Genomic DNA, 12,552 nt, shown 5'->3' with positions numbered 1-12,552 from the left:
AGTCTTTGACTTAGGCTTTTATTGGCCCTCAATCTTTAAAGACGCTCATGCGTTTGTCCGCACTTGTGATGCATGCCAAAGAACGGGCACCATCACCAAACGCGATGAGATGCCACAAACCAGCATCCAAGTGTGTGAAGTTTTTGATGTATTGGGAATTGATGTTATGGGTCCCTTCCCAAGTTCCCACAACTGCAAATATTTTTCAGTAGCCGTCGATTATGTGTGTAAGTGGGCGGAGGCCAAAGCTCTACCCTCGAATGATGCACGGGTCATGGTGAATTTCTTGAAGAATCTCTTCTCGCGTTTTGGAATTCCAAAGGCACTCTTTTCCAATCGTGGCACTCACTTTGCTAATAACCTTCTCGAAAAGGTGTTAAAAGAAGTATGGTGTCACTCATAGATTCTCCACCGCTTATCACCCGCGAACGAGTGGGCAAGTGAGAATACTAATCGTGCTTTAAAGCGTATCCTTGAAAAAACGGTTAATGACAATTCGAAGATATGGCAACCCAAATTAGATGATGCGTTGTGGGCCTTTCGAACCGCATTCAAAACGCCTATAGGGACCAAACTGCTTCAACTTGTTTATGGTAAAGCGTGCCATCATCCGGTAGAGGTGGAACACTGAGCGTATTGGGCGCTGAAGAATTGTAATATGGACTTGGAGAAAGCAGGTGAAAGTAGGATGTTGCAATTGAATGAGTTGGATGAGTTGAGGTTAGACGCATATGCGAGTTCGGTCTCATATAAAGAGAAAACAAAACGGTGGCACGATGCCCGTTTAAGAGATAAGAAGGAGTTTTCTCCGGGGGATAAGGTTCTTGATTTCAATTTGCGTTTTAAATTTTCCCCCGAAAAGTTGAAGTCCCGTTGGACGGGACCTTATGAGGTGAAGAAAGCATTCCTGACTGGTTATGTTGAGTTAATCGGGAATGGGAACACGTTTAAGGTGAATGGTCATCGTTTAAAGCTCTATTATGATGGAGTTGAGGCTAACGAGTATGATGACATCACCTTGTACCCGAAAAGCTAACTAGCACGGACACGAGTCGCGTGATAGACTCTTTAATAAATTGCCACACTTGTAAATTTTTGTTCATTTAGGATTGCATGTTAGATTTTATTTTCATGTTATTTTTTTTATGAATGCGCGCGTTTTAAAACTTTAAAACCCCATAAAAATGATAAAATCTGAATATAAAAAAAAGAGAGAAGAATTTAAGACTATTTCTATTATTAGGTTGTATTTCGGATAACTGTATTTTCATTTCTTAAACTATGTACTTGGATAATTTAATGGGGCGTCTCGGTACCTCGGTGGTACCACCCCATCTTTGGCATGCTTGTTTTGTATGATATTTACAGGTTATGGTGATACGCACGCTGTTAGTTTTTAAAGACTGGCATTAAGTTCAGCGACTTATATTGCATTTGATGATTATTGTGTGATGTATGTTCGAGTGGATGCCGATGTTCTTATGCTGGCAGTAAGTTCAGCGCCATCGTGCACCGTCTCTCCATGATCTTCGGATCTAAAAATCCGGGTTTACTTTTCTTTTTCCCTTTTCACTATTGTCCTCTCGAATTTATATTTGATTATCCAATTTCATGTAAATGAGGGCATTACATGATCTTAAGTGTGGTTGGGGGGGGGGGATAAATCCTCGCGGACATTTGTTGCCAATTTGAAAATTTTATGAACTTTTTGAGCAAGTTTTTGTTAAAACTAAGGAAACAAAGTCTTCCAGGATTTTAAAAAACCAAATTGTGGGATGATTCAAGTCCATCCGTAATGGAAGTTAAGTCTTTCGAATGCCCGTCTTACTTGGTGTAGGAAACTTCCTAATCTACATCATTTCATACTGACATTGGTTAATGCATCATTTCACGATGTGTTACACCGATGTATCGTACTGTGGGAAGAGGAGCCTTGAGCTTCAACCTATGTTGTCTTCTTGAGGAAGAGCAATGGCTTCGTGCTAGTGTTGCTTAGACAACACACGACATGGCCAAAAGCCATGGTACCCTTTTAAATACAGGAATGTAGTATCTGCTTCCTACATTTTTTTAAATCTAGCATAAAAGCTAGATGCGTGGGAAGTGGGATCCAATGATCTTAAATAAATTAACTAAGTGTTTAAACACTTCCGAGAGAATCGAGTCCTCCCATGTTGTTTTAGGAAGTAAAGTCTTCCGAAACTTGTAAGTAAAGTCTTGCAAGTTAAGTTGAATTTCAAAAGACCATTGCTTGAATGTAAAGTCTTTCAGATGTCGTGCAATAGCCCCTCCCCCCCCAGAAATATTTACACCCAAGGTAGTTGCTTTCTCATCACCTTCGAACCGGAGGGTAGTTCACTTCGGTGATATACCAGGAAAGTAGCTATCCATGCGGTCGTTCCACAATTGGAATGGCTTGTATGCACACCGCCTTTTTTGCCCAATACAATTGTAATATCATCGCTTTCGAACTGAGAAGTAGTTTATCCTAGATAATATGCCAGGGTAACTGTTGTCCGTACGGCTGTCCTAAAATCGGGATGGCTTTGAAAGCATATAACCTTTAAACCCAAAATTTCTGGAAAACTTGTTTTGTGTAAAAACTTAACTAGTTTTCCCTTCCTTAAAATAAAAAATGGTTTTCTTAAGGTCTTGTTTTCCGTAAGGCTAAATTTTTTCTTGATTCCATGCATGGTGCTCTTGATTCTGGTTATGAAGCTTTTGGGTAATCATATGTTCGATTTTGGAAGATTGTATTTGATTGAAGGCTTGAATCATATGCTTGATATGTTGCTTTTGAAGATGATATCGGTATGTCTTGATTTTCTAATTTTTAAAGACTTGTTCGAGTATGTTTGTTTCTACATTTGTTGATATTATTTGAAGATAGAATTACTTGAGGACAAGCAAGGTTCAAGTGTGTGGGATTTGATATTGCTCAAATTATACATATATTATATCGCAATATCGGGTCTTTATTGTCATTTATTTGCGAAGACTTGAAGACTTTTGCGGTTATTTGAGAGAAAATGATGATTTTAGCTCCAAAGGTCTTTGGTTTAATGTTTTGGTTATTTTCGTTAAAGTATTGGTTTTATATAAGCTCACAGTTAGATTAAACGCGAAAAAATGAAGTGTTATTGAGTCTGAAGTTGATTGCGGCCGCAACAAAATGGATCCCGACCGTAATGCATCAACAGAACTTGGAAGAATTGAAAACAGGAGAATCGTGGCCGCAACTGGCCCATCACGGTCGCAATTGAGGTACAGGATCGCGGTCGCGATCCACTGATCACGACCGCGATGCAGGGTCGATCTGGTCACTTTTTGTTCAATTATAAATAGATGAGGATTTTACCCTAATGAGGGGGTGTAGTTTTTAGGCTACGAAACTACAAGGGTTTTGAAGACTTTGATCATTCCATTGAAGACTAGTTCATCTTTTAATTCCGTTTCATCATTTATTACTTTCGGTACTTGATTCATTCATTATATTTATCATTGTAATCATGAATGCTTATTGTTTTAATTATTGTATTGTTTCTTGCAACTTTAATATGCTAAGCTAAATAGTTTGTGTGTTTACTTGAATGTAAAACTTGAGATATTGGATTGTTCTATCTATTGGATTTAATTTCTTGTGATTTGAATTAATTGTGTTTGATTAAAGAACCATTGTTATGCATGTTCTATATTCTTAATTCAATTACATAGGTTGTTAATCATTTAATGAGAGTTAAATTGAGATGCAATTTATGCTTCAACACTTAGGTGATCTAGACAATTAGATAAGTGATTTCAAGTGATTGTGTCATTGATTTAATTGGTGATTGAAAGGGTTGTGAACTACATAATACTGTAACTATTGCAAGTGATTGTTATAGTTAGGATTTTATGTGAGTTTAGTCCAAATCAAGTCTCGTTAGTTTTAGTCAAATATAGTTTAATCTTTTGAAGAAGGTTTATATGAGTTTACTAACTTTAAATGATTAGAACTTTGTGAGAAGTCATACAACTATATTAAGGACATAACAATCGGTAATAACTGCAAAAACAATTCATATCGATAGTGAGTCATTCAAGTAGACATTGTTTTCTCTTTATTGTTAATTCGTTTAATTTGCTTCACGTTAATTGCGTGAATTAAAGTACAATCCAAACCACTTTTATTAAACTCCTAGGATAATTACTAGTTTTAAGATCTCGATTAAACTGCTCTCTGTGGAACGAACTGGTCAAAATACTTAGAGGTTACTACATGATCGGGTTATAGTTGCCTGTAATTGTGTGATAATTGTTAAGTTTTTAGCTAGTTATTTTAAGTTACGATTTCACATCATCAGTTCATAAGGCACAATTTTGGGGAAAAACACGTAAATTGGAGAAGAACGGGGGGTACTGGTCACGATCACCTGATTTTATTTGCAATCCAACACAAGGTCCAAACTTACAGTATCATTTATGCTAATACACTTTATTATATCATTTCAATTCGAGCCCAACACAAGGTAAGGTCCAAACTCACCTGATCCAAAACCATATTTAGCTCGGATTTGTTTCTCAAGAAAGAATCAAAGGCCCATTTCTTCCTAGCTTAATTAAGATTTAAGGCTCAATTCGAGTTAACTGGCATAGTTAACTTTCTAACGGAAGGGGCTAACAAAACAAATAGGTTTAACGATTCTCTAAAAATTTCTAAAGAAATTTTCATAAGGGTGGTTTCTTGCAACGACATCAAATGTCGAGTATTTCTTCCGTTGTACCTCTGAAACCAGATTTTGTTGAACGTTTTAACCATCGAGACAAAAAGATGTTCTTGTTGTTACAATACTCTGGCATTGTGTGCACTTATTATTTACGAGAAAGCTTCACAAGCTACAATTCTCAAATCCATAGCTTTGTTAATGACACCGGAGGAACCGTCTTCTTCAGATGTAGTTGCACATTATCAGTATAGTTGCTCGTGCCACAACAGGGGTAAACATTCGAATTGTATTTTCGTACAAAATAACCTTCATCAAAAGCTTCAAACACCGCTTCAACCGATGAAAGAACAGTCTTTCGATTTAAAGAGAGCATCAAAAGATTTGGAACGAAAAGAGAATATCTGTAAACTAGAAGATGAACTGCGAATTCAAAAGACATCTTCGGAAGACATTTACGAGATACAAGTTCAAATCAAAGATTTGTATTCACTTCTTTCATACAAAAAATCAGAGAACGAAAAGCTTCAAAGAAAAGTGGCTACTCTTCAAACTTATTTACAGCTTCAAACAAAGACTTCCACTCACATCATTCAGGATCTTCATTCACAGATTGCTGAAAAACAAAAGCTTTCAAAGGAAAATGGTCATCTCAAGTCCGAACGCGAGCTTGATACTACGACCATTCTACAACTTCGAACTGATGTTGATCATGCCCAGACTACTAATCGAAAATTAACTCAAGACTTCAAAAAACGCATTTTGGATTTAAAACATGAGTTAAATGTTAAATCGACACCAAATCCAAAACCCACAATGGTGTCGATGGGTATACAATTTGAAATTCCAGAGTATAACAAGCCACGTATCCCGGAATACAAATGTTCTTTTCCTACGGTTAAGAAAAAGGCTCATTCATGAGAAATCTCCAAGGTTTCTAAACCTCACAAATCAGTTTCCCACGGACAACGAGTGTACTCCAATTATTAAACCAAAACAAATAAACCGTTTTTGGAACCTATTTATGGGAAACATGGAGAACTCACAGGGTATCGTGATCAATACAGATGGTTTGCTCATAAACCAAAGCGACCAAGTTTAAAGAAACCACATAATATGTCTGCTACACCATTCAAAACCACCCCTTCAGAATTGTTCAAGTACTCATTCAAAGAGTTACTTTCCTTTAAGCCACAACCCAGGAGTCTAGCTAAAGCAAAACTTTTTCAGACCGAAATTCATCCTTAGTGGAACACAAGATCAATCAATCAAATCGATCGTGCCTACAAATGGTACGTCAACAACGATTTCAAACTAATTTGATTACAATATGGCACATACACATTTCAGTGTATGCCCCAGACTTCAAGGTTATCAATTTCTTTATCAACCTATGTTACATGATGATCTTGTTGCACGCATTCATCATAAGGGGGAGAAATGATTCAAAGGTTGATATTCGCCTACTACCTAAAGCGTCTGTGAAATCAACTAAGGTAGTGAACATATCCATTGTTTAATGAAGGGGGAGTGAAACAAAAATTCAAATGTCTAGGGGGAGTTATACAAGTTGATATAAGACATTCCAACAAAAATAATTTCTTAGTGTCAAGAAAGTAAAGAATTTGCAATAAACATTGCTTGGAGAATCATTCTTGCAAAGCAAAGAACCTGCAATGAGTACTGCTTAGAGAATTATTCATGCAGATAAAGAAGCTTTCGCGAGAAGGAGTTTCTACACGTTAAAATCAACAACTAAGCCTATTTCAAGGGGGAGAGTTTAAGACTTCAAAAAGATCCCCGAGAGCTTAAAGACAAAATCAAACAACCCACATCAAAGGGGAGAATGTTAAGTCTAATATTGTGATGTGCATTGTATTGTTTCCAAGTGATGTAAAGGTGATGGTGTGGACATATAAATACCATCACCTATCTTAGGTCATTAAGCTTTACCTAACAATTACACTAACTCCCTCACATACACTCACCAATTCTCTCTCAATTCCCTAAACACCTATTGTAATTTTGGCACTGAGTTGCTTAATAACAGGAGTATATTCATCAGCTTCTGTTCATCATTCATATATAACATATACATATACACATTGCACAATCATGAATTAAGAACAAAACACAAATTCGAAGCTAATTTGAGATTAACAATGTCCAAACTCAAGACTCAAATTAGTCAAAATTGGTCACCCAACCCAAACCCACAATTTAGGGTTCGACACTGAACTACTAACTACAATTGTAACGACCCGTCAAAATCGCTATTGACGCGGCACGTTAATCATTGATTCCACAGTGAGGTTTTGACCTCTATATGATACGTTTTGATAAAATATTGCATTCATTAAAATAAGTGACTTTCTAAACATAGAAAGTTATAAACATGTGGGCAAGTGCTTAGGTATAAGCAAAACCCCGAAATACATAAGTCTTTAATTTACAGGTTGACATCACAGTCCAATTATTTATTACACAACGCAGTTTTATTTTGAATGCAATAAATTTTGTACAAAGCATGAGAGACTCCATGCAGGCAACAAGCACATCACAGCGGAAGCATTCTAAGGACCTGAGAATAAAACATGCTAAAAAGTCAACACGAATGTTGGTGAGTTATAGGTTTAATTGCTCGAGTCATAAACATATATAAAGATAGACCACAAAATTTCATCAAAAGTTTATCAATAGATTCTACGTAACAGAGCACCCTGGTAACTAAACTTAACGCTATAGTGATAATTACCCCATTCGTTTTAATACACGCAAACCAACGTGTCTTAAACTCAAATAACATACGTCCGTTAAAAGGCTAGCGCTCTAGCTCGGACGGGGATGTCAAGCCCTATGGATCCATATACAATTATTCGCGCCCACCAGTCCATATCCTATGTACTGGCAGCTACTAGTTACCAAAGCTAAGGGATTTTCGGTTTAACTCAGTGTAGAATTTAGTATGTACTTGTGTCTTATCGCGTTTAAAATAAATTGCATGTATTCTCAGCCCAAAAATATTTAAAGTATTTAAAAAGGGAGACTATAACTCACAGTTCAATATTGCGATTCAATATTGTAGGCAAATTGCGTAGACGTAATGATGGTAGATGACTGTATGGTTGGTCTTGGATTCAAGAACAATACCCCGAACAATACACAATATTTCCTTATTTTAAAACGGTTTGAAACCCGAATTAAAAATACCCTCGAATATATTTTATTATTATTAAACTTAAAATTAAAATTATAATTATAATTATAATTATAATTATAAAATTTACGTACAGATATAATTTATGAAAAATTTCGTCGAGCAAAACTGACCTTTTATAGTACTTTTCGATTTACTGTAGCTCATGCGATCGCATGAGTTTTCAGTGTTTTTGCCATGCGATCGCATGGCCGCCTTTTCTGTTTCTGTTTGCTAGTTCGTCGACATCAAATAGTGTACTGTAGCAAATAGTGGTACTGTAGCAAATAGTGTTTACTGTAGCAAAATACGGTTCCACTGTAGCAAATAGTGTTTTACTGTAGCAAATTGTGTTTTACTGTACCAAAGTAATTTTTACTGTAGCAAATAGGGTTTTACTGTAGGAAAGTCGTTTTTACTTGTATATATATATATATACATACATATAATTGTTCATGAATCGTCGAGAGTAGTCATAGGTAATTGTATATATGAAACAGTTCTAAAATTTTGAGACTCAATCTAACAGACTTTGTTTAACGTGTTAAAATAATAAATCGTATAGAGAATTGGTTTAAATAAGTCAAAAATTTTTGGGTCATCACAGTACCTCCCCGTTAAAGAAAATTTCGTCCCGAAATTTTGAGTAGTACCTGTTTCATGAGCGATATCAGTGAACAAATGTGGATACTTTTGCTTCATTTGATCTTCACGTTCCCAAGTAAACTCGGGTCCTCGTCTTGCATTCCAACAAACTCTAACTATCAGTATTTTGCTTTGTTTTAATTGTTTGACCTCACGGTCCATGATTTCAACAGGTTCTTCGACAAAATGGAGTTTATCATTAATTCGTATTTCGTCAAGAGGAATTATGACATCCTCTTCAGCTAAACATTTCTTCAAATTTGACACGTGAAATGTGTCGTGAACACTACTAAGTTCTTGCGGTAGCTTTAATCGATAAGCAACTGCTCCAATTCTTTCGGTGATTTCAAAGGGTCCTACATACCTAGGACTTAGCTTTCCTCGTTTACCGAATCGTACAACGCCTTTCCAGGGTGACACTTTCAACATGACTTTGTCGTCCACTTGAAATTCTAGCGGTTTTCTTCTTACATCAGCATAACTCTTTTGGCGACTCATGGCCGTTTTCAATCGCTGTTGTATTTGAATGATCTTTTCGGTGGTTTCGTGAATAATTTCTGGTCCAGTAAGTTGTCTTTCTCCTACTTCACTCCAACAGATAGGAGATCTGCACTTTCTACCGTAAAGTGCTTCAAATGGTGCTACGTTGATGCTCGTATGATAGCTGTTATTGTATGAAAATTCTGCCAACGGTAAGTGTCGATCCCAACTGGTTCCAAAGTCAATCACGCATGCCCGTAACATGTCTTCCAATGTTTGTATTGTTCTTTCACTTTGACCATCTGTCTGTGGGTGATAAGAGGTGCTCATATCTAATCGAGTTCCCAATGCTTTTTGTAATGATTGCCAAAAACGTGATGTGAATCGGGTGTCACGATCAGATATGATGGAGATGGGTACACCATGCCTAGAAACTACTTCCTTCAAATATAGGCGTGCTAATTTCTCCATACTGTCTGTCTCCTTTATTGGTAGGAAGTGAGCTGATTTAGTTAGACGATCAACTATCACCCAAATAGTATCATGACTACTTGCAGTCCTTGGCAATTTCGTAATGAAATCCATGGTTATTCTTTCCCATTTCCACTGCGGAATTTCTGGTTGTTGCAGTAATCCTGACGGCTTTTGGTGCTCAGCTTTAACCTTTGTAAACGTCAAACATTTGCTTACATAAGTAGCAATTTCTGTCTTCATATTAGGCCACCAATAGAACTTCTTGAGATCATGGTACATTTTCCCATTTCCTGGGTGAATTGAGTACCTCGTTTTGTGTGCTTCATCTAGTACTAGTTGCCTTAGGTTACCATGTCTTGGTACCCATATCCTACCAGCAAAATACAGGGTTCCATCGGCTTTTACTTCAAGTTATTTTTCTAACCCTTTGCTCATTTCACCTTTTTCGTTTTCTTCTTTTAAAGCTTCTAACTGTGCTGCTTGAATTTGCTTTGTGAGATCAGTACGAATTGTAATATTTAAAGCTCGGACCCTAAGAGGTTTTACTCTTTCTTTTCGACTTAGGGCATCAGCTCTTTTCCGGGGTGGTAACGGATTTCACAATCGTAATCGTTTAACAACTCTACCCAGCGACGTTGCCTCATATTGAGTTGTTTTTGATCAAAAATATGCTGAAGACTCTTATGGTCGGTGTACACTGTACACTTGGTGCCATATAGATAGTGTCTCCATATTTTGAGTGCAAAAACTACTGCTCCAAGTTCCAAATCGTGCGTCGTATAGTTCTTTTCATGAATTTTTAGTTGTCGTGAGGCATATGCGATGACTTTTGTGCGTTGCATTAATACACATCCTAAACCTTGGCGTGAAGCATCACAATAGATCACGAAATCATCATTTCCTTCCGGTAATGACAAAATGGGTGCAGACGTTAACTTTTTCTTTAATAACTGGAATGAGGATTCCTGTTCCGTGGACCAATCATACTTCTTTCCCTTTTGAGTCAATGCAGTTAAGGGTTTGGCGATTCTAGAGAAATCTTGAATGAATCTTCGGTAGTAACCAGCAAGACCTAAGAATTGGCGAATTTGTGTTGGAGTCTTCGGGGTTTCCCATTTACTAATGGCTTCGATCTTGGCGGGGTCAACTTTAATTCCATGTTTACTGACAACATGGCCCAAAAATTGTACTTCTTGTAACCAGAAATCACACTTCGAAAATTTTGCGTACAATTCTTCTTTCTTGAGTATCTCCAGTACCAGTCTTAAGTGTTGCTCATGTTCTTCCTTGTTCTTCGAGTAAATCAATATGTCGTCTATAAAAACAATGACAAATTTGTCTAAATACGGTCTACAGATGCGATTCATTAGATCCATGAATACTGCTGGAGCATTAGTTAATCCAAAAGGCATGACTAGAAACTCATAGTGACCGTAACGGGTTCTGAACGCGGTTTTAGGAACATCTTCTTCCTTCACTCGCAGTTGATGATATCCGGAGCGTAGATCAATCTTAGAATAAACACTTGATCCTTGCAATTGATCAAACAAATCATCAATCCTCGGTAATGGGTACCGATTCTTGATCGTTAATTTATTTAATTCTCGGTAATCTATGCACATTCTCATAGATCCATCCTTCTTCTTGACGAACAGAATAGGAGCACCCCAAGGTGAAAAACTAGGACGAATAAATCCACGGTCCGATAATTCTTGAAACTGGTCTTGTAATTCTTGCATTTCTGAAGGTGCAAGTCTATATGGAGATCGGGCTACAGGTGCAGCTCCTGGTATGAGATCAATCTGGAATTCTACACATCTGTGTGGAGGTAGCCCCGGTAATTCTTCTGGAAATACTCCGGGATATTCTCTTACAACCGGCATGTCATTAATGCTTCTTTCTTCAGTATCGATCTTCTTTACGTGTGCCAAAATAGCATAACAACCTTTTCTTATAAGTTTCTGGTCCTTCATACAGCTGATAAAGTTCAGCTTTGAGTTGCTCTTCTCCCCATAAATCATTAATGGCGTTTCATCCTTACGAGGGATGCGGATTGCTTTCTCAGCGCAAACAACTTCCGCTCTTGTTTTGGACATCCAGTCCATGCCAACGATTACGTCAAAACTTCCTAGTTCTACGGGTATCAAATCGATTTTGAAGGTTTCACCAGCGAGATTCATTTCGCAACCATGGCAAATTTTATCGGCTTTTATCAGTTTACCATTAGCTAATTCAATAGTATATTTATCGTCTAGAGGTAATGATGCACATTTTAGTTTAAAACTAAAGTCTTTACACATATAACTTCTATCAGCACCCGTATCAAACATAATAGAAGCTAGTTGATTATTAACGGTAAACGTACCCGTGACAAGATTAGGATCCTCACGTGCTTTACTGGCACTAACATTAAATGCCCTCCCATGTGCGGGTTCTTTGTTCTTCTCCTTATCAGGGCATTGATTTATAAAGTGACCAGACTTCCCGCATCCAAAACATTTCTTGACATCGGTCAGTTTTGTCTTTACTTCAGAAACGGTGGCATAACAATCTTTCGCCACATGTCCTTTCTTGTTGCACTTATCACAGACCACTTGACAATAACCTGCATGATGTGTGTAACATCTTTTGCAGAACGGATGGGGTCCCTTATAGTTTGGACTTGCAGTTGCCCCATCTTGTTTACCTTTAAAAGTTTCTTGTTTCTTCAAGTGAGTACTTTTGCCCTTATAGTCTTCCCATTTCCTCTTTCCTTCAGTTGTCTTAACTTCGGTAATTGGTGCCTTAATCGAACTCTCTGTGATCTGGTCCATGAGTTGGTGTGCCATTGTCATGGCTTCCTGCATCGTATTCGGTTTGGACGATGTAACATTTCCTTTGATATTGATCGATAAACCGTCAATATACATTTCTATCTTTTGTTTCTCATTTGGCACCAATTCGGGACACAACAAGGCTAGTTCCATGAAATTCTTTTCATAGTTATTGAGATTCGCGCCGATAACCTTCAGATTACGTAACTCAGATTCCATTTTTCTGATCTCGTTTCGAGGA

General features: G+C 37.3%; 1 protein-coding gene across 1 annotated transcript; it reads left to right on the top strand.

The window, feature by feature from the left end:
- Positions 1-658: 658 nt before the first annotated feature.
- Positions 659-1,036, top strand: LOC139849799 (uncharacterized). The gene has a single exon (XM_071839421.1). It carries the CDS (start codon positions 659-661, stop codon positions 1,034-1,036), a length of 378 nt encoding a protein of 125 aa, XP_071695522.1.
- The last annotated feature ends 11,516 nt before the right edge of the window (positions 1,037-12,552 follow it).

Source organism: Rutidosis leptorrhynchoides, chromosome 5 (assembly GCF_046630445.1).
Source record: "Rutidosis leptorrhynchoides isolate AG116_Rl617_1_P2 chromosome 5, CSIRO_AGI_Rlap_v1, whole genome shotgun sequence".
NCBI classification, from domain to species: Eukaryota; Viridiplantae; Streptophyta; class Magnoliopsida; order Asterales; family Asteraceae; genus Rutidosis; species Rutidosis leptorrhynchoides.
This window is presented reverse-complemented; position numbering and strand designations above follow the sequence as displayed.

What these genes read in the sequence shown, in the direction of transcription:
- LOC139849799 (XM_071839421.1), top strand. Translation starts at nt 659, where the DNA reads ATGGACTTGGAGAAAGCAGGTGAAAGTAGGATGTTGCAATTGAATGAG.